We start from the raw sequence: 22,349 nt of genomic DNA, 5'->3' as shown, positions 1-22,349 counted from the left end.
TAGGGATCCAAATCCAAGTGGCAGGAGCCCCAGTGCTCTCCAGTCACAGCTGAACGCCTGCATCTGCACAGGATGATGTTTGGGCTGCCCCATTCTTCCTTTGGTTTTGCCTTCAAATGCCATTGCTCTTTCTGCCTCACCTAGAAGTGTCACAGATGTGCCAAAATGGGCTAGTGGGCCATATTTCAAAGGCAGTGTGGTCTGGAGAGGATGAATGAAGAAGAACCTTCACCACTTGCAAACCATACCAAAGAAGCCATAAGCATGTCTTAGCACCAATTAAAAAACACTGGCAATTTAGAAGAAAATGCTGAACTTTCTGAAGGGGTCAGAAGGAGGTGAATCTTCCAAATGAGTTATTGTTTCAGAAACTTTATTTAATAACAATACTACTCTATAAACCTGTACTACAAAACTACTCAACAATCCTACTCTAGAGTCCTACTCTACAATCCTACTCTAAGTTAGTTAGGAAGATAACATCTTGATTTTTACATTCTTGTCTCCTTCTTCTTCTTCTTCATTACTGAGTTGATGAGTGGTACCAGGGTGGACACTGGCTTGGCTGAAGTTACAAATGGATGCTGTACACAGGAAAAAAAAAAAAACCACAAAGATCAGTGAACCATGACTTTCCAAGCTCAGTGCTTTACAGACTCAATCAGGATTCCTCTAGTTCCTAGAAAGACACAGAAAGAGGAGCGATGGGATCATCTGCTACCCAGCAGTCATGTGCAGGACTTTGCCATTCCAGACAAACCTGGCCCAGAATGCCATTCATCTGTTTTTTCTGGTTTCTTCATCTTGTTGGGATCTTTCTCCTGCCAGTGCTCTAGAAATGGTGCTTTCTGTCCCTGGGGTTTCTTCTTTTCAGGAAACTCCAATGACTCACATAGGTCCCTGTCTTTGAAAGACAGGCACTGTGCTGATTCCCACAGGGACAGAAAGCAGTATCTACCTTTCCATGCCCTGCCCCTCGTGTGCTGGATGGCACCTTCCTTCCCAGCAGGGCCAGCCCAGTGGCACTGGGCCCTGCAGTTCCCTCTCTGCCACACAACCTGGCAGTAACCCTGGCACAGTTCCCGTCTGCTTGGGCGTGCCAGGCAGCAGATGGGGCTGGGACAAGTCCCTCCCAGCTGTCCCTGTTTGGGTGCCAGAAACCTCTAAGGGTGGGCTGGGGGGCACAAAGCAGGGCCCCTCAGAGGCTCCCAGTGAGCCCCCCACAGCCCCCCCTGCCCACAGCCAAATCTCTGACTGCTCAGCTGGGACTGGCTTCCTTGGGTTCCTCCACCACCATTTCATGTCTCTGTACCCTGCATTGCTCTGCTTCAATTCTTTTGCCATTAGATAAAACTGAACACTCCACCAAATTACAAAAGAGGGTGACAGAAACAGTCAGAGGACAGAGCACCTCTCCTCTCTGGAAATGCGGAGAGAGGAGGAGTTATTCAGTTTTGTGAAGAACAGGCCCCAGGGAGACTTTATTGCCACTTTCCAAGACTTCAGAGTGGCTCTGAAGAAAGTGAGGGACATCTTTTTTAACAGGGCCAGTTACAATAGGATGTGGGTGAATATTTTTAAACAAAATGGGGATCAAGTCAGAGTAGGCCTAAGGAAGAACTTGCTTACTCAGAGCATGGTGCAACCCTGGCACAGCTTGCCCCAAGAGCTTGTAGCTGCCCCATCCCCGCAACCATTCCGGCTCCGGTGGCAAAGGGCTCTGAGCAACCTGATCTCTGTAAAGATGTCCCTGCTCATTGCAGGACACTTGCACCACAGGACCTTTACAGGGCCCTGCCAGCCCAGCCCAGTCTGGGATTCCTCACGATTTTCATTTGAAGAGCAGCAAGAGTGGAGGTGAGGAGGAAGGGGGCTCATCTGATGCCTTGGACTTGAGTGGAGGAGGAGCCCATCCCTCAGAGCCTGTTTCACCTGCAGCCCCTTCACATTTTACCTGCAGGAGCTCCTTGGCAGACCAGCGCCGCTCCTGGTCTGTCTGCAGGCAGCAGCTCAGGAAGTCACGCAGGCAAGGCGAGAATCGGTTGGGCTGCCGCAGCTGTGGTCTCTCTCCCCTGGCTATCAGGAGTTTAACCTGGGGAAAAAGGAGACACGAGGCTCCACCTGCTTCTTTCCCATCTGTAACTGCTCTCCCAGATCCCATCGATTAAGCTCCACTCTGCAGTGGCAGTTTCTGCCCTGGCAGAGACCCAGAGATGACTTTCCTTTACCAACCAAAAACCCCAAACTCCAATGCAGCCACAGCTTTTCCAACATCCCACAGATCTGGCCTTGGCAGCTGATTTCATTGACTGACCTAGGCAGTGGGAACTACATCAGCAAAAGCACATTTGCTTCTCTGAGGATTCACACCAACTTGAGAAGCTTTTTGGAAGAGGGACTTTGCTATACTAACTCTACTGTTTCCCAAGGATTAGTACGTGAAAAATATCTCTTCAGTGCTTGTTGGTCCCTTAAGCACAGCTGCCATAAAACAAAACTAATCAATGTTTTTGCTTTGTTCTTGAAAACAGTGGGAATTGGAAGGAAAGAAAGGAAATCCACCAGCTATTCCTCAGGTAAGGAAACAAACATTTTTGCAATCTCATATTCAATACATACACATTAAGATGCATGCACAAATATATTGAGGTGAAAATGCCTGCTTGGGTGCACAGGAGCCACCTGCAGCTCTGTCTCTCAGCTGCAAGTTTCAGCTTCTTTATGTGACAAAAGGAAACCTTTTCATGGTCAAATCAGAAGAACTGCCGTGCCTATGGTCACCCTCTGCTCATTTGGATACTCAAGTCAATGCATTAAAGGTGTGCCCATCGCAGAAAGTGTCGGGTAAGAAATGGGAGGTTTGGCAGGATCTCCATGACCCCAGGCTGTGGCCTGGTCTCCATAATAGTGCCCATCACAATACTAACAGCTCTGTGCTGGTGGCACTGAAATAGATGGTGACCAAAGAGGCTTTATTATTATCCTCTTCAACCCAGAGGAAAATTTCCAAGCCTAAAACAACAAACACACTCCCCTTGAGTATGAATAATTATGGCAGCTTTCTTTCCTTTTCCCACACCACCAGAGGTCACAAAGGGGGTTTTATCCTGTCCCTCTGCAGCTATGCTTAGCCACTGGCCGTGGTGGGGAGCTGGAGTCCTCACTATCATTAGAACTGTGCAGGCCAGGGACAGCCCTGTTCCTGTAGTAAAGAAACACAGCACCGGTGTCAACTGCCCACGTTGGATCCCAGCCCAGGCACCTGCCTGCAAGCTCATCAACTTGTTAAAGTACCAAGGAACAACCAAGAGTTTGGCATACAATTCTAACTGCAGTCGGAGAAAAATGCATCCAAAACTTATCCAGGCCACCCACACACATGATAAGTTTATAAGACCCACAGGATTTGGAACAGATGCTACAGTATAGAGGAAAATTGATGTGCTGTGGTTCAAAAAGGAAAAAAGAGAGCAGAACTTGGGCATTGCTTTGCTGGTTGTTTCTTTTTTGCTTTTTCTTTTTCTATAAAACTCAAGCTGGGAAGACTCAATGTCCATTTCAAAGGATATTTATCACACATCCAACCGTTCCACTGAAAACTTCCTGTCCTTCAGAGACAGAGCTCCATCAGGGTTCAAAAAGCAAACGAGAAATGTCAGGCATGGCTGCAGGCCAAAATGGCAGGTTTCTAAACTGGTTAGGTTTCTGAACTGGTTAGGTTTCTGAACTGCCACTTCCCTTTCTGATGCAACCAAAGCTACAGCAGGTGCTGATGTGTTGAAGGGACATTTTTAGAAGGGGACCTTGGTGGAAGTGGTGCCAGCTGATGGCAATGGGATTTTGTCCAGTGGGACACAGAACATGGGACAGCTGAGAAAGACAGTGGGATCAGTGAGTATTTGCACCTTACCAAGACAGGAGTTGCATTCCAGTAAGGAACTTCTCGTTCCACCATTTCGATGCCCACGATTCCCAAAGACCATATGTCCACTTTGGGGCCATATGGTTGACCTGTCACCACTTCAGGCGCCAGCCACCCAGAAGTGCGGGCCACGGAGCTCCGTCTGCCCTGCTCAGGGGTGAGCTGAGTGAAGAGGCCAAAATCAGCTGTGGAGAAAACAACAAACCATGCAAGTCAGCTCCAATTAGGAAACCAAGTAAAAGAATTTCCCACTCTCAGGCTAAGAATGTGCTGTTGAATCTCTTGGAGAACTGTCCATGCTCAATTTCCTCAGGGCTTTAGCCAAGGGAGTATAGAATTGGCCACTTCCAAAAAACCCCAGGTTTTTTAATGCTGCTCACAGCAGTGGACTTTATTCCCCTGAAGCTTTAGATTGTAGCTCCCTCTGTCTGGAAGGGACACACACAGAGCAAGGCCACTCTTGACTGCTTGTGGTTCCTTATACCTCTGTGCATGTTGCAACTGTGCTTTCAGCTTGCAGCAGGGGTCCCTGCACTGCCACCAGCACCATTTTTGGGGAGCTGGCTGTCACTCCAAGCAGCCCCACACCCACATCCCTGGAACGCTGCACCTGACCAAGAATATACTGACCCAGCTTGACAGAGCCGTCGGTTTTGAGAAGGATCTTGCTGCTCTTCACATCTTGGTGGATCACATTGTTTGAATGAAGAAAATCCAGTCCTTGCAGGCACTGAGAAAGAAAACAGGAACAGGAGGACAAAAATGAGTGATGTGATTTCATCATACAAGAAAGGAAACAGCTCCAAAAGATTTCCTCTCCAGGGGAATGGGGAGTAATGGCAGAACAGTAATGGCCACTGAGAGGAAGAGCTTGCTGCTCCAACACTTGCAGAGCAGGTCCTTTCTGAGGAAAGGCACGTCAGCTTTTGAAAGAGCAACAGCACCTGCTGTTGTAGGCTGTCCCCTGCAAACCAGCCAGGATGACTCCTGCTGCAGTGGACGTGCTTTTTCCATGCAGAGGACAAAGAAGGGGCTTTGTCAAGACAGGAAAAGTCCATCCCTTTGGTGTGAAGTGGATCACTTTTGGGTGGGAGGCTGCATGACAAAGATTTTCTTGCTGGCCTCAGCACGGGCTTGGAAGTATCACATCAGTCACCTTCCAGAAGCAAAGAGCATTTTGGCTGCACTCCTATCCTTTTTAACTGAGGACTGTGAGAAATGAGTCTCTCTTTTTTCTTTGCTGCTTGTTTCAAATCCTGCCACCAGCACCTTTGCTTTCACAGGCAAGGAATGCAGTGAAGATAGACTCCATGCAAACATTTAGAGAGGCAAGGTGGAGAGCAGCAAATATAAATACAAGAGACAGAGTGACAAATCAACAGCAGGAGATAAGAGTACTGGCACTGAGTACAGTGAGTGCAGGGGCACGGGCAGGCCTTTCACTTGAGATGCTTTTACTTGCCCATAGCATAGCAGCCACACAGAAACAAAGCTTGGCACAGGAAATCACTCCAGCTCTGAGACCCTGTTCCCCAGACAATCCCGCCCAAGCCCTTGGAAACACAGATGGGATTGCTGACCTCCCGACTGATGGCTGCTGTCTCATCTTCAGACAGGTAGGTCTTGCTGATGACATCACTCAGAGTGCCTCCATCCATGTACTCCATAACCAGCCAGAGCTCCTGACCCACAAGGTAGCTGAAAGAAGGAAACAAGGGTGTGGAGATGAACATGCATGGCTAGGTTGTTTTCTTGACTGATTCCTGTTTCCAGGTCCCTTTGTGACAAGGACAGAATCAAAGGAATAGACATTCCCTTTCAGCTGTGCGTTGTTTGCAATCTGCACAGTCTCAAGAAGAAAGGCATAGCTGTGAAGAAAGAGATATCTTAGATGGGCAGCAAGTCAAAAATGCATTTTAGTAAGAGATAGAAAACCTGTCACCCTGTGTTTCTGGGAAAAAGCACCTAGTCTTCCTGGCATGCAAAGCAATGGAAAAGAGGGGAAACAATCCAAGGAAAATCCATGTTAGTTTACCCGGACATAAAAAGACACTTGAATAAAATCACGCCCCAAAACAAAGTGGTGGCTGTGAACTTACAGGCTATTGATTTAGTAAGATATGACTGATGTAGGTTTCTGAATAATTTTCAAACTATGTGTGTCAGAGAAGACTCATGCAGACAAGATGCACTCTCTTCCCATCCATTGGAGATGAAAAGAGCAATAATAATTAACCTATAATTATAGTTCTATTTTCTGCCAGTGACCAAAGTGGGATTTTACCTTGCACGTTTGCCATATGTAAACAAACATTCACAACAACTCACCTGTCTAAATAGTTGACCAGGTTGAGATTCCTACTCATTTTCATGACCATGAGTTCATTGACTTTTAGTTCCTTCTTCCTCAGTCCTTGAAGATGTATTTTCTTTATGGCCAGCTAAAATGACATCAAAAATCAGTAAGTTGAGAAGTTGGTGGCATGAGACCACAATGCACATGGAGCGAGTGATTTTGCAATGACACAGCTGAGCTGTGCCAAACTGCCTTGTGATGAGGCACTGCAGTAACAGTGCAATTCCAACAGCCCATTTCTCTGCTCCCTTGGGGGCCAGTTACAGGACACGTGGGGCCACTGACGTTTTGCCTTGAGACACCACTTGGTAACAGTGGTGTCTCAGCTATCACCCACAAACCTCTGACCACACTCTCTGCTGCTCTTTCTAGGATTCAGAAGAAGTAATCCATGCCTTAATACTCTGTGGATACATCTTGGGCTATGGGCAGGGCTTAGGGCTTTTAGGGCACCTTACAGATCTCTCCCTACGTGCAGTTCCCAAGTACAGCACTGCAGGTGGCTAAGGAACTACCAGTAACTTTCAGATGTATTTGCTGGCAGCCAGAAATGAGAATTCAGGACTCTGAAGCTGTAGCCCCAAAGAGCAGTGAGGTGCTCGAAGGCACCACCTTTGTTTTAGCAATGGAGAGCGAGCGAGCGCGTCCTTCTCTGAAAGGAACCGCTGCCCTCCGTGCCTTCCTTCCGAGGAAGGCTGAGGAGGACAAAGTCCCAAATGTATGTTGCAGGCTGGCACCAGTCTGTGCTTCTTGTGCCTTTTCAGCACAGCTCTGCCCAAAGCTCCAGCCACAGCTCACACCAGAGGGGAAAGCCCCTCAAGAGCAGCAGAGTTTGCAGGGCCTGTTGACATTTACCTCTCTTCCTGTGGCATTGATAAGTGCTCTGCAAACATCTCCAAAAGTCCTAGAAACAAACCAGAAGCAGAGAAAGGAGAAGCCATTTAGATCTTGCAGTGAGAGCCAGCCCACACAGGAGATCTGTGCTGTAAATGCCTAAAACCTGCAGGATGCATCTGGTTCTGCCAGAAGGCAGATGATGCATTTTCCTCTCAAGTGCATGGACGCTGGGCCTGTTCCTGAAGTGTTGGGGTTTACTGCCTCAGCTCCTAAAGACAGCTTCTTCTTTCACCACGGGCTTCACTTTCTAAACTGTGCAGTTTCTATCCTGACCACAGAGTATTTCCTTCAGCAAACTCTTGGAAAGAAACGTTCCTGAGAACTGTTCCTCACAGCTATCATGGAGCAGGTTGCTCATTCAGGCAAGCAAGATTCTTACCCTTTTATTAGTGTGGCTGTATGAATTAGAGATATTTAAAAATGCTAAAGAAATTAACACAGAAGTGTCCCACACTTGAGAGACAAGGAGACCTTCCAGTTCCTGTTCCTTGATGCAGGCAAGACCTCGGCAGCACGGAGGTGTATCTGACAATGCCTTCTGAGCCCACTCACAAATTCTGAGCAGCACTGAGAGATGGGACAATCTATCCCCAGTGTGAACATCTTTGCAGCTGGCCTGACTTTACGCTGGATAGACATTCCACCAGAAAAACACCTGGCCCGTGGTTATGTTGAAGTAACTGTGGTTGGACTCACCCGCTGCCAATATGTTCCAGCTCAGTGTATTTCATCAGGGGATTTTCAGTGGGGTTCACCAATTTCCCTGAGGGAAACAAAATGCAAGATGCTGACTTTAAAGCAGAGATCCCAGCTTCCAGGAGATACAAAAGGCAGCCCCAGTGCCTGGAGCTCTGAGCCCATTGTGATTGGCTGGGTAACAACAACAACCAGGCAGACAGCTCTGCAGCACAGGTGGCCAGCACAGAGACTGATTTTCTACAGCAGTTCCTGTGGAGAAACGTCCTTAAATGTCCCCATGATACCAAACTCAGGAGAAACATTTGGTACAGCTATGCTGACACCTGCACACAATGCACTGTCCCTCAGACAAGAAATACAGCGGACGTACTCAGCAGCTCCAGGGAGTCACCCTCGATCTCCTGTTGCTGAGCAGCAGCTGGGTCAGTGCGGGAGGTGAACAAACTTCCCCGGCTCCACTTCTCAGGTTGGGGAGCAAAGGCTCCTTTAGACAATGCTGCTGCTGCTGCTGCAGCAGGTTTGGTGACAGAGCCTGTGTAGATCTGAGAGAAGAAATGAGTTGATGTCAGAAAGGTGGCTAGCATAGATGACCCTGAGATCCCCTATTGAAATGCAAGCCCTTAGGAAGGTGCTGTCAGCCACATGCAGGGCTCTTCAATGTTTTTTTTCTGATGTCCACTTCTCAAACTGGATGGGTCAAAACCAAAGGCAAGTTTTACTTGAGTTTGTGGCCAGATTCATGTTCCATTTTCATGGATTTTCCAAAGGATGACTGCCACAATGACCATTCCACTTCCTCTCAAGGATTCTTTTTCCCCTTCAAGGGCTGCAGACACCCTTGCAGCTCCTTGCTCAAGTGTTCTGCCTCCTCCTACTGTCCTTTTTCCTGCACCATCTTAAGGTCATACTCAACCTGTAGCACTTCTGGTGGGGATGGTACCTGTGCCTCACTCCTAACTTGGGGCTCTTCATTGCCAGAAATTCGCTGGAAGTCTTCGCAGACTGCCCGGTAAGATGTCAACACTTGCACCTCAAATCAAACAGAACAAAGCAGTCAGACACTACAGCTTGTCCCTGTCAGCCAGGAGTCATTGACTGTGAGGAAAGGCAAAGAACAGATTGACAGGGGATACAGGCAGCTTGGTTCAATCCCCCATCTAGGTCACCATAATCCCCTGTAAAACACCTCAAGAAACAAGGCCATTCAGCAGCCCAGGAAGTGTCCATCAGAGCAGCTGTGATACAGACCACAGCAGGATGGCACTCAGAGGCATGGCCCCACTCCCTGCTGCTCTGCAGTGGAAAGGCAAGGGGGGCAGAAACCACCAGTTTGCTGGCTGCAGTGATTGCATCCCTCTTTCACTCACTTGCTTTTCTAGAGCCTGAGGGAGGCGATTAGCTTTCTCTCTGATAATTTTCATTTCTTCCTCAAGCCTCTTCTCCCATGCCTTGATCCTAGCGTGAGCTATCTGAAGCTCTGCGTTCAGCTGTTCCTTCATGTTCTCTAAAAAACAAGTGAGAGGATGTTTCATGAGTGGAGTGGCTGCCACTCTTTCACTCACCTGGTTTTGTTGATCGCCCCTCTGCTGATTGAGATTCTCCTCTTGTATTCTTCTCATGTCTTCCTTGTTCCTGCTCTTCACTGCCATGATGGCACTCTGAGCTTCGGGCAGCTCTGCTTGTGGCTCTGCCTTGATGTTCTGTACACACAAATGCAGAGCAAGTGACTGGGAGCTGCCATCAGGCTCAGCTTTTTCCTCTTGCAGCCTCAAAAATCACATTTATTCAGCCCCTTCTTTCTGCTTCCCTCCCCACATCTGCTTCCACTGTAACCCTCCTATCCCAGTGCTGATCTCTGCAGATTCCAAAGCTCTGTGCTTCCAGTGCCCGTGGGACTCCTGGCCTCCTCAGTCCCAAGAGCTCTGCTTTATGCCCCTCTTCCTGCCCTTCCCTCTGTCCCCTGGCCAGTCAGGCTTACCTGGCCATTCTCCTGTGGCTCTTCCACCTGCTGCCTGAGCTGCTCTTCCTGCTCTCGGGCTGGGAACAGCTCTCCCTGAGTCTGCCATGGCATCTCAGATAAGGCAGTCTGCTCCTGCTCTTTCTCTAGAAGCACCTGCACAGAAAGCAAGAGAAGATGGGTTTCAATTTCCCATATGAGCTTTGTGGGTCAAGACTCAAAGACTGCTGGGCTCACAAGTTCCAAAAGCACTGTGCTGCTGCTCTCTTGGGTCATTCTCTGTTCAAGGGGAGGCACAGATTCCAAAGTGACCCTGGCCCTACAATCAGGGGCCATCTGGGACTGAAGCTCCAACAGCCTCTCAGGCAGCTGAGGTTGGGAAGGTGTGGCATTTCTCAGGGGTCTGCTGAGGGCCTCCCTCTGCTTCTGCCATGTCCTGTTTGTCTTTCAGTAGTGACTGACACCCTGCCCTGTCCCACAGCTCCATCCTGCCTCTGCAGGTGGCTTCCTGGGTGAGCTCACTCCTTGTGAGAGACACTTCTGGAGTTCTCTTCACCCCCTAAAACCTGTAATTCTTCCACCTCTCTAGGACAGGCAGAAAATTAAAAGATTTAACTAGGGGCTTTAGGGAAGAAGAGACTGGAGGAGGCAAACGGCTCTGAGGGGAAAAAACCACCATATCTGGAGGGGAAACATCTCTCTGTGCTCAGAATCAGTCAATGAAATGTGTTCTCTAGTCCTCTCCTGAACGTGATGCTTTAGCATGTGGAATTTTGCTTCTCCAACTGCTTTGGACTAGAGCCAGGAAGATTCAATATGTAAATTTTACATAGCATAGATAGATAGATAGATAGATAGATAGATAGATAGATAGATAGACGGACAGACAGATGCATCTCACTCTCTACAATCTCTACTGTTGCTTTCTGTTGCTACACACATCAACACTCAGAAGCCAGTGCCCCGATCATGAGCGATCCTGAACGTGATCTCCTGTTGCTTCAATAAACCACACTCTTGGGGAATCTGGAGTGTGTAGGTCCTTATGGAAAGTGATCAGATCCAAAGCACTGCACTGGGAACTGCCCTCTTTGTGCATCTGTGATCGAGCAACTTCTTTTCTTGGACTAGACCACACTGATGGTGCTAAAGTGGCAGGAATCAGAAATGCAGCCCAGCCATTATAAGCCTGTCTGATCTCAGAGGACCAGCTGGAATGCAAGGGCATTGATTTCTTGCTCAATTCCCACACACAACACACCCTGATTCAGTGGACTACAAGAAGGCCAGGGCAATGTTAATCTGAAGGCCAAATCAAGGCCCTACTGGCTGGGCTGAAACCAGAAGAATTCCTCCTGTAACAAGGACCCAGCCCCAACCGATGTGTTCCCAGGCAAAAAAAAACTGCATCTTCCAGAATTTCCACCTTAAAAAATAGATATATAGCACAATTTCTCCGACACCTAGAAAAGGAAAGGAAAGAGAGAGGAATAGCAACCAGAATTACTGAAACAATAGAAAATCATCACATGTACTCCTCACAGAAAACCAATAACCACAAGATGCAAGTGTCACCCACTGCAGTGCCTAAAGCCCTTGCATGCAGTGAGGGGATGTTTGGTGGAGAAACAGCCCTTGTGCTGAGCACTGTCATGCAGGGATTGATGGAAGTCTGCCTGAAGGTCCCTCAAGAGCCTCCCATTGTCCAGGCTAAAGCTCCTTCAGCACCTCTTCACTGGCCTTGTGCTGCACCCCCTTGCCCAGCTCCCCAGTCCTTCTGTGCACGCGCTGCAGCCCCTCAAGGACTTTCTGCTGCCCAGGGGCCCACAAGTGCTCCCAGCACTGCAGCTGTGGCCCCAGCGCTGCCCAGCACAGGGCCACGCTCACTGCCCTGCTCCTGCTGCCCCACTGCTGCTGACACAGGCCACCATGCCCTGGGCCTTGATGGCCACCTGGCCATGCGCTGCCTCATCTTCAGTGGCTCAAGGCCGCCAGCACCTCTGGCTCCTTTTGGCCCACGCAGCTCCCCCGCCCCTATGGCGCCCATTTCACTTCAGATACAGCAGGCACCATTGCAAGATGGCCTTCCTGTTCTGAGCAACACAAGACAGCGGTCAAGGACTTGCAGCTTCCCTCCCACTCCAGGCTCCAAGGCACTTGCCAAAGCTGCAGACTACACCAAAATATGCACCAACAGAAACTGGCCGCTTCTGCTTTTGGCCTCACAAGAAGGCTTTGCAACTCCGCACTTTGTTTCTTTGGCCACGTGGGACAAGAATGGCCCCCCACAGCTGCATGGACCACACAATCCTCCCCTTGTAGCTTATCAAGAGCCAAAAGACAGCTGGCCCAAAAGACACTGTACAAGTGAAATACTACGCAAGGAAAGTGCAGACTGCTTTCACAAGCCAAACACACCTTTCCAAAAAGGGAAAAGAAACACATAGCGCTGCAGAAGCCAAGAGATAGAGCTTCCCTGAGCCAAGCGGCCAGATACTCTCCCACAGGCACCAGCCCTTTGCTGCCTCAACGTGACGGCTCAAAGGCCAAGTTCTGTGCTTGCTGCCTGCAGGAAATCCCCAGCTCCTGGCAGGACTCCAGCCCCCAGCATCCTCAGCCTGCAACAGCAAAGTGCTGGCTGCTCCAAACCTGGCAGCTCTGCCTTGCACTAAAGACAGCACTGCACACAACTGGCACTTACAAGATCTGAGTTTTCCGGTGTCACCACTGATGGAGGCTGGCGCTCATGACCCTCAGTTTGCTCCTCTTTGGCTTCTTCTCCAGGAGCAGTGGGAGCCAGGGGAGAGACAGCTCTTGCTTCTGTCATCTGTGGCAAGAGAGGAGCATGAGGGACAGGCCGGTACCTATGATGCAGAACCTCATTTCTTTGCAGATCTACCCACCACATTTTCTAAGGACAAATCATAATATTTGATAGCGACCTAGGCGTTCTAAATCACAGCCACCAAATTAAAATGGGCCATCTCAAGAGAACTCTAGATGGATATGAAGTTGATTTTCCTCCCTGGCTGCTATCAGCAAGCAAGGTTGTCTCGGAAAACGGAGCTTTTAGAGCTTGAAAGCACTGAAATGGAAAACGTGGAAAGCGACAGCAAGGCCTTTGCTACTGCTGCTGCAGACGCGGAAAACTCAAACTGGATCACAATCCCATCCAGGGCAGGAGAAGGGCAGGAAACATTGTGCAGAAGCATCTTTGCTTGCTGGAAAAACAGGAGAATGAACAGGCCTTCTCGTGCTAGCAAATCAAGGAGCCAACAAAGCACAAGATGCAAGTGTCACCCACTGCAGTGCCTAAAGCCCTTGCATGCAGTGAGGGGATGTTTGGTGGAGAAACAGCCCTTGTGCTGAGCACTGTCATGCAGGGATTGATGGAAGTCTGCCTGAAGGTCCCTCAAGAGCCTCCCATTGTCCAGGCTAAAGCTCCTTCAGCACCTCTTCACTGGCCTTGTGCTGCACCCCCTTGCCCAGCTCCCCTGTCCTTCTGTGCACGCGCTGCAGCCCCTCAAGGACTTTCTGCTGCCCAGGGGCCCACAAGTGCACCCAGCACTGCAGCTGTGGCCCCAGCGCTGCCCAGCACAGGGCCACGCTCACTGCCCTGCTCCGGCTGCCCCACTGCTGCTGACACAGGCCACCATGCCCTGGGCCTTCTCTGCCACCTGGCCATGCGCTGCCTCATCTTCAGTGGCTCAAGGCCGCCAGCACCTCTGGCTCCTTTTGGCCCACGCAGCTCCCCCGCCCCTATGGCGCCCATTTCACTTCAGATACAGCAGGCACCATTGCAAGATGGCCTTCCTGTTCTGAGCAACACAAGACAGCGGTCAAGGACTTGCAGCTTCCCTCCCACTCCAGGCTCCAAGGCACTTGCCAAAGCTGCAGACTACACCAAAATATGCACCAACAGAAACTGGCCGCTTCTGCTTTTGGCCTCACAAGAAGGCTTTGCAACTCCGCACTTTGTTTCTTTGGCCACGTGGGACAAGAATGGCCCCCCACAGCTGCATGGACCACACAATCCTCCCCTTGTAGCTTATCAAGAGCCAAAAGACAGCTGGCCCAAAAGACACTGTACAAGTGAAGAACTACGCAAGGAAAGTGCAGACTGCTTTCACAAGCCAAACACACCTTTCCAAAAAGGGAAAAGAAACACATAGCGCTGCAGAAGCCAAGAGATAGAGCTTCCCTGAGCCAAGCGGCCAGATACTCTCCCACAGGCACCAGCCCTTTGCTGCCTCAACGTGACGGCTCAAAGGCCAAGTTCTGTGCTTGCTGCCTGCAGGAAATCCCCAGCTCCTGGCAGGACTCCAGCCCCCCGCATCCTCAGCCTGCAACAGCAAAGTGCTGGCTGCTCCAAACCTGGCAGCTCTGCCTTGCACTAAAGACAGCACTGCACACAACTGGCACTTACAAGATCTGAGTTTTCCGGTGTCACCACTGATGGAGGCTGGCGCTCATGACCCTCAGTTTGCTCCTCTTTGGCTTCTTCTCCAGGAGCAGTGGGAGCCAGGGGAGAGACAGCTCTTGCTTCTGTCATCTGTGGCAAGAGAGGAGCATGAGGGACAGGCCGGTACCTATGATGCAGAACCTCATTTCTTTGCAGATCTACCCACCACATTTTCTAAGGACAAATCATAATATTTGATAGCGACCTAGGCGTTCTAAATCACAGCCACCAAATTAAAATGGGCCATCTCAAGAGAACTCTAGATGGATATGAAGTTGATTTTCCTCCCTGGCTGCTATCAGCAAGCAAGGTTGTCTCGGAAAACGGAGCTTTTAGAGCTTGAAAGCACTGAAATGGAAAACGTGGAAAGCGACAGCAAGGCCTTTGCTACTGCTGCTGCAGATGTGGAAAACTCAAACTGGATCACAATCCCATCCAGGGCAGGAGAAGGGCAGGAAACATTGTGCAGAAGCATCTTTGCTTGCTGGAAAAACAGGAGAATGAACAGGCCTTCTCGTGCTAGCAAATCAAGGAGCCAACAAAGCACAAGATGCAAGTGTCACCCACTGCAGTGCCTAAAGCCCTTGCATGCAGTGAGGGGATGTTTGGTGGAGAAACAGCCCTTGTGCTGAGCACTGTCATGCAGGGATTGATGGAAGTCTGCCTGAAGGTCCCTCAAGAGCCTCCCATTGTCCAGGCTAAAGCTCCTTCAGCACCTCTTCACTGGCCTTGTGCTGCACCCCCTTGCCCAGCTCCCCTGTCCTTCTGTGCACGCGCTGCAGCCCCTCAAGGACTTTCTGCTGCCCAGGGGCCCACAAGTGCTCCCAGCACTGCAGCTGTGGCCGCAGCGCTGCCCAGCACAGGGCCACGCTCACTGCCCTGCTCCGGCTGCCCCACTGCTGCTGACACAGGCCACCATGCCCTGGGCCTTCTCTGCCACCTGGCCATGCGCTGCCTCATCTTCAGTGGCTCAAGGCCGCCAGCACCTCTGGCTCCTTTTGGCCCACGCAGCTCCCCCGCCCCTATGGCGCCCATTTCACTTCAGATACAGCAGGCACCATTGCAAGATGGCCTTCCTGTTCTGAGCAACACAAGACAGCGGTCAAGGACTTGCAGCTTCCCTCCCACTCCAGGCTCCAAGGCACTTGCCAAAGCTGCAGACTACACCAAAATATGCACCAACAGAAACTGGCCGCTTCTGCTTTTGGCCTCACAAGAAGGCTTTGCAACTCCGCACTTTGTTTCTTTGGCCACGTGGGACAAGAATGGCCCCCCACAGCTGCATGGACCACACAATCCTCCCCTTGTAGCTTATCAAGAGCCAAAAGACAGCTGGCCCAAAAGACACTGTACAAGTGAAATACTACGCAAGGAAAGTGCAGACTGCTTTCACAAGCCAAACACACCTTTCCAAAAAGGGAAAAGAAACACATAGCGCTGCAGAAGCCAAGAGATAGAGCTTCCCTGAGCCAAGCGGCCAGATACTCTCCCACAGGCACCAGCCCTTTGCTGCCTCAACGTGACGGCTCAAAGGCCAAGTTCTGTGCTTGCTGCCTGCAGGAAATCCCCAGCTCCTGGCAGGACTCCAGCCCCCAGCATCCTCAGCCTGCAACAGCAAAGTGCTGGCTGCTCCAAACCTGGCAGCTCTGCCTTGCACTAAAGACAGCACTGCACACAACTGGCACTTACAAGATCTGAGTTTTCCGGTGTCACCACTGATGGAGGCTGGCGCTCATGACCCTCAGTTTGCTCCTCTTTGGCTTCTTCTCCAGGAGCAGTGGGAGCCAGGGGAGAGACAGCTCTTGCTTCTGTCATCTGTGGCAAGAGAGGAGCATGAGGGACAGGCCGGTACCTATGATGCAGAACCTCATTTCTTTGCAGATCTACCCACCACATTTTCTAAGGACAAATCATAATATTTGATAGCGACCTAGGCGTTCTAAATCACAGCCACCAAATTAAAATGGGCCATCTCAAGAGAACTCTAGATGGATATGAAGTTGATTTTCCTCCCTGGCTGCTATCAGCAAGCAAGGTTGTCTCGGAAAACGGAGCTTTTAGAGCTTGAAAGCACTGAAATGGAAAACGTGGAAAGCGACAGCAAGGCCTTTGCTACTGCTGCTGCAGACGCGGAAAACTCAAACTGGATCACAATCCCATCCAGGGCAGGAGAAGGGCAGGAAACATTGTGCAGAAGCATCTTTGCTTGCTGGAAAAACAGGAGAATGAACAGGCCTTCTCGTGCTAGCAAATCAAGGAGCCAACAAAGCACAAGATGCAAGTGTCACCCACTGCAGTGCCTAAAGCTCTTGCATGCAGTGAGGGGATGTTTGGTGGAGAAACAGCCCTTGTGCTGAGCACTGTCATGCAGGGATTGATGGAAGTCTGCCTGAAGGTCCCTCAAGAGCCTCCCATTGTCCAGGCTAAAGCTCCTTCAGCACCTCTTCACTGGCCTTGTGCTGCACCCCCTTGCCCAGCTCCCCAGTCCTTCTGTGCACGCGCTGCAGCCCCTCAAGGACTTTCTGCTGCCCAGGGGCCCACAAGTGCACCCAGCACTGCAGCTGTGGCCCCAGCGCTGCCCAGCACAGGGCCACGCTCACTGCCCTGCTCCGGCTGCCCCACTGCTGCTGACACAGGCCACCATGCCCTGGGCCTTCTCTGCCACCTGGCCACGCGCTGCCTCATCTTCAGTGGCTCAAGGCCGCCAGCACCTCTGGCTCCTTTTGGCCCACGCAGCTCCCCCGCCCCTATGGCGCCCATTTCACTTCAGATACAGCAGGCACCATTGCAAGATGGCCTTCCTGTTCTGAGCAACACAAGACAGCGGTCAAGGACTTGCAGCTTCCCTCCCACTCCAGGCTCCAAGGCACTTGCCAAAGCTGCAGACTACACCAAAATATGCACCAACAGAAACTGGCCGCTTCTGCTTTTGGCCTCACAAGAAGGCTTTGCAACTCCGCACTTTGTTTCTTTGGCCACGTGGGACAAGAATGGCCCCCCACAGCTGCATGGACCACACAATCCTCCCCTTGTAGCTTATCAAGAGCCAAAAGACAGCTGGCCCAAAAGACACTGTACAAGTGAAGAACTATGCAAGGAAAGTGCAGACTGCTTTCACAAGCCAAACACACCTTTCCAAAAAGGGAAAAGAAACACATAGCACTGCAGAAGCCAAGAGATAGAGCTTCCCTGAGCCAAGTGGCCAGATACTCTCCCACAGGCACCAGCCCTTTGCTGCCTCAACGTGACGGCTCAAAGGCCAAGTTCTGTGCTTGCTGCCTGCAGGAAATCCCCAGCTCCTGGCAGGACTCCAGCCCCCAGCATCCTCAGCCTGCAACAGCAAAGTGCTGGCTGCTCCAAACCTGGCAGCTCTGCCTTGCACTAAAGACAGCACTGCACACAACTGGCACTTACAAGATCTGAGTTTTCCGGTGTCACCACTGATGGAGGCTGGCGCTCATGACCCTCAGTTTGCTCCTCTTTGGCTTCTTCTCCAGGAGCAGTGGGAGCCAGGGGAGAGACAGCTCTTGCTTCTGTCATCTGTGGCAAGAGAGGAGCATGAGGGACAGGCCGGTACCTATGATGCAGAACCTCATTTCTTTGCAGATCTACCCACCACATTTTCTAAGGACAAATCATAATATTTGATAGCGACCTAGGCGTTCTAAATCACAGCCACCAAATTAAAATGGGCCATCTCAAGAGAACTCTAGATGGATATGAAGTTGATTTTCCTCCCTGGCTGCTATCAGCAAGCAAGGTTGTCTCGGAAAACGGAGCTTTTAGAGCTTGAAAGCACTGAAATGGAAAACGTGGAAAGCGACAGCAAGGCCTTTGCTACTGCTGCTGCAGATGTGGAAAACTCAAACTGGATCACAATCCCATCCAGGGCAGGAGAAGGGCAGGAAACATTGTGCAGAAGCATCTTTGCTTGCTGGAAAAACAGGAGAATGAACAGGCCTTCTCGTGCTAGCAAATCAAGGAGCCAACAAAGCACAAGATGCAAGGGTCACCCACTGCAGTGCCTAAAGCCCTTGCATGCAGTGAGGGGATGTTTGGTGGAGAAACAGCCCTTGTGCTGAGCACTGTCATGCAGGGATTGATGGAAGTCTGCCTGAAGGTCCCTCAAGAGCCTCCCATTGTCCAGGCTAAAGCTCCTTCAGCACCTCTTCACTGGCCTTGTGCTGCACCCCCTTGCCCAGCTCCCCAGTCCTTCTGTGCACGCGCTGCAGCCCCTCAAGGACTTTCTGCTGCCCAGGGGCCCACAAGTGCACCCAGCACTGCAGCTGTGGCCCCAGCGCTGCCCAGCACAGGGCCACGCTCACTGCCCTGCTCCGGCTGCCCCACTGCTGCTGACACAGGCCACCATGCCCTGGGCCTTCTCTGCCACCTGGCCATGCGCTGCCTCATCTTCAGTGGCTCAAGGCCGCCAGCACCTCTGGCTCCTTTTGGCCCACGCAGCTCCCCCGCCCCTATGGCGCCCATTTCACTTCAGATACAGCAGGCACCATTGCAAGATGGCCTTCCTGTTCTGAGCAACACAAGACAGCGGTCAAGGACTTGCAGCTTCCCTCCCACTCCAGGCTCCAAGGCACTTGCCAAAGCTGCAGACTACACCAAAATATGCACCAACAGAAACTGGCTGCTTCTGCTTTTGGCCTCACAAGAAGGCTTTGCAACTCCGCACTTTGTTTCTTTGGCCACGTGGGACAAGAATGGCCCCCCACAGCTGCATGGACCACACAATCCTCCCCTTGTAGCTTATCAAGAGCCAAAAGACAGCTGGCCCAAAAGACACTGTACAAGTGAAATACTACGCAAGGAAAGTGCAGACTGCTTTCACAAGCCAAACACACCTTTCCAAAAAGGGAAAAGAAACACATAGCGCTGCAGAAGCCAAGAGATAGAGCTTCCCTGAGCCAAGCGGCCAGATACTCTCCCACAGGCACCAGCCCTTTGCTGCCTCAACGTGACGGCTCAAAGGCCAAGTTCTGTGCTTGCTGCCTGCAGGAAATCCCCAGCTCCTGGCAGGACTCCAGCCCCCAGCATCCTCAGCCTGCAACAGCAAAGTGCTGGCTGCTCCAAACCTGGCAGCTCTGCCTTGCACTAAAGACAGCACTGCACACAACTGGCACTTACAAGATCTGAGTTTTCCGGTGTCACCACTGATGGAGGCTGGCGCTCATGACCCTCAGTTTGCTCCTCTTTGGCTTCTTCTCCAGGAGCAGTGGGAGCCAGGGGAGAGACAGCTCTTGCTTCTGTCATCTGTGGCAAGAGAGGAGCATGAGGGACAGGCCGGTACCTATGATGCAGAACCTCATTTCTTTGCAGATCTACCCACCACATTTTCTAAGGACAAATCATAATATTTGATAGCGACCTAGGCGTTCTAAATCACAGCCACCAAATTAAAATGGGCCATCTCAAGAGAACTCTAGATGGATATGAAGTTGATTTTCCTCCCTGGCTGCTATCAGCAAGCAAGGTTGTCTCGGAAAACGGAGCTTTTAGAGCTTGAAAGCACTGAAATGGAAAACGTGGAAAGCGACAGCAAGGCCTTTGCTACTGCTGCTGCAGACGCGGAAAACTCAAACTGGATCACAATCCCATCCAGGGCAGGAGAAGGGCAGGAAACATTGTGCAGAAGCATCTTTGCTTGCTGGAAAAACAGGAGAATGAACAGGCCTTCTCGTGCTAGCAAATCAAGGAGCCAACAAAGCACAAGATGCAAGTGTCACCCACTGCAGTGCCTAAAGCTCTTGCATGCAGTGAGGGGATGTTTGGTGGAGAAACAGCCCTTGTGCTGAGCACTGTCATGCAGGGATTGATGGAAGTCTGCCTGAAGGTCCCTCAAGAGCCTCCCATTGTCCAGGCTAAAGCTCCTTCAGCACCTCTTCACTGGCCTTGTGCTGCACCCCCTTGCCCAGCTCCCCAGTCCTTCTGTGCACGCGCTGCAGCCCCTCAAGGACTTTCTGCTGCCCAGGGGCCCACAAGTGCACCCAGCACTGCAGCTGTGGCCCCAGCGCTGCCCAGCACAGGGCCACGCTCACTGCCCTGCTCCTGCTGCCCCACTGCTGCTGACACAGGCCACCATGCCCTGGGCCTTCTTGGCCACCTGGCCACGCGCTGCCTCATCTTCAGTGGCTCAAGGCCGCCAGCACCTCTGGCTCCTTTTGGCCCACGCAGCTCCCCCGCCCCTATGGCGCCCATTTCACTTCAGATACAGCAGGCACCATTGCAAGATGGCCTTCCTGTTCTGAGCAACACAAGACAGCGGTCAAGGACTTGCAGCTTCCCTCCCACTCCAGGCTCCAAGGCACTTGCCAAAGCTGCAGACTACACCAAAATATGCACCAACAGAAACTGGCCGCTTCTGCTTTTGGCCTCACAAGAAGGCTTTGCAACTCCGCACTTTGTTTCTTTGGCCACGTGGGACAAGAATGGCCCCCCACAGCTGCATGGACCACACAATCCTCCCCTTGTAGCTTATCAAGAGCCAAAAGACAGCTGGCCCAAAAGACACTGTACAAGTGAAGAACTACGCAAGGAAAGTGCAGACTGCTTTCACAAGCCAAACACACCTTTCCAAAAAGGGAAAAGAAACACATAGCGCTGCAGAAGCCAAGAGATAGAGCTTCCCTGAGCCAAGCGGCCAGATACTCTCCCACAGGCACCAGCCCTTTGCTGCCTCAACGTGACGGCTCAAAGGCCAAGTTCTGTGCTTGCTGCCTGCAGGAAATCCCCAGCTCCTGGCAGGACTCCAGCCCCCCGCATCCTCAGCCTGCAACAGCAAAGTGCTGGCTGCTCCAAACCTGGCAGCTCTGCCTTGCACTAAAGACAGCACTGCACACAACTGGCACTTACAAGATCTGAGTTTTCCGGTGTCACCACTGATGGAGGCTGGCGCTCATGACCCTCAGTTTGCTCCTCTTTGGCTTCTTCTCCAGGAGCAGTGGGAGCCAGGGGAGAGACAGCTCTTGCTTCTGTCATCTGTGGCAAGAGAGGAGCATGAGGGACAGGCCGGTACCTATGATGCAGAACCTCATTTCTTTGCAGATCTACCCACCACATTTTCTAAGGACAAATCATAATATTTGATAGCGACCTAGGCGTTCTAAATCACAGCCACCAAATTAAAATGGGCCATCTCAAGAGAACTCTAGATGGATATGAAGTTGATTTTCCTCCCTGGCTGCTATCAGCAAGCAAGGTTGTCTCGGCAAAACGGAGCTTTTAGAGCTTGAAAGCACTGAAATGGAAAACGTGGAAAGCGACAGCAAGGCCTTTGCTACTGCTGCTGCAGATGTGGAAAACTCAAACTGGATCACAATCCCATCCAGGGCAGGAGAAGGGCAGGAAACATTGTGCAGAAGCATCTTTGCTTGCTGGAAAAACAGGAGAATGAACAGGCCTTCTCGTGCTAGCAAATCAAGGAGCCAACAAAGCACAAGATGCAAGGGTCACCCACTGCAGTGCCTAAAGCTCTTGCATGCAGTGAGGGGATGTTTGGTGGAGAAACAGCCCTTGTGCTGAGCACTGTCATGCAGGGATTGATGGAAGTCTGCCTGAAGGTCCCTCAAGAGCCTCCCATTGTCCAGGCTAAAGCTCCTTCAGCACCTCTTCACTGGCCTTGTGCTGCACCCCCTTGCCCAGCTCCCCAGTCCTTCTGTGCACGCGCTGCAGCCCCTCAAGGACTTTCTGCTGCCCAGGGGCCCACAAGTGCACCCAGCACTGCAGCTGTGGCCCCAGCGCTGCCCAGCACAGGGCCACGCTCACTGCCCTGCTCCGGCTGCCCCACTGCTGCTGACACAGGCCACCATGCCCTGGGCCTTCTCTGCCACCTGGCCATGCGCTGCCTCATCTTCAGTGGCTCAAGGCCGCCAGCACCTCTGGCTCCTTTTGGCCCACGCAGCTCCCCCGCCCCTATGGCGCCCATTTCACTTCAGATACAGCAGGCACCATTGCAAGATGGCCTTCCTGTTCTGAGCAACACAAGACAGCGGTCAAGGACTTGCAGCTTCCCTCCCACTCCAGGCTCCAAGGCACTTGCCAAAGC

At 51.4% G+C, this 22,349-nt stretch overlaps 1 protein-coding gene across 1 annotated transcript; it reads right to left on the bottom strand.

Moving 5' to 3' along the window:
- Positions 1-356: 356 nt before the first annotated feature.
- Positions 357-11,366, bottom strand: LOC129133673 (serine/threonine-protein kinase PAK 3-like). The gene is made up of 12 exons (XM_054653300.2): positions 9,853-11,366; positions 9,242-9,574; positions 8,815-8,904; positions 8,245-8,416; positions 7,872-7,938; positions 7,134-7,182; positions 6,251-6,363; positions 5,503-5,620; positions 4,553-4,652; positions 3,911-4,107; positions 1,955-2,092; positions 357-584 (listed from the first exon to the last, which is right to left on the bottom strand). Exons 1-12 carry the CDS (start codon positions 9,943-9,945, stop codon positions 492-494), a joined length of 1,563 nt encoding a protein of 520 aa, XP_054509275.2. The 5' UTR covers positions 9,946-11,366; the 3' UTR covers positions 357-491.
- Between the last annotated feature and the right edge of the window lie 10,983 nt (positions 11,367-22,349).

The sequence above is a fragment of the Agelaius phoeniceus genome, chromosome Z, assembly GCF_051311805.1.
Source record: "Agelaius phoeniceus isolate bAgePho1 chromosome Z, bAgePho1.hap1, whole genome shotgun sequence".
In the NCBI taxonomy this organism is placed as follows: domain Eukaryota; kingdom Metazoa; phylum Chordata; class Aves; order Passeriformes; family Icteridae; genus Agelaius; species Agelaius phoeniceus.
The sequence above is the reverse complement of the archived record's forward strand: the minus strand, read 5'-3'. Positions and strand labels throughout refer to the sequence as shown.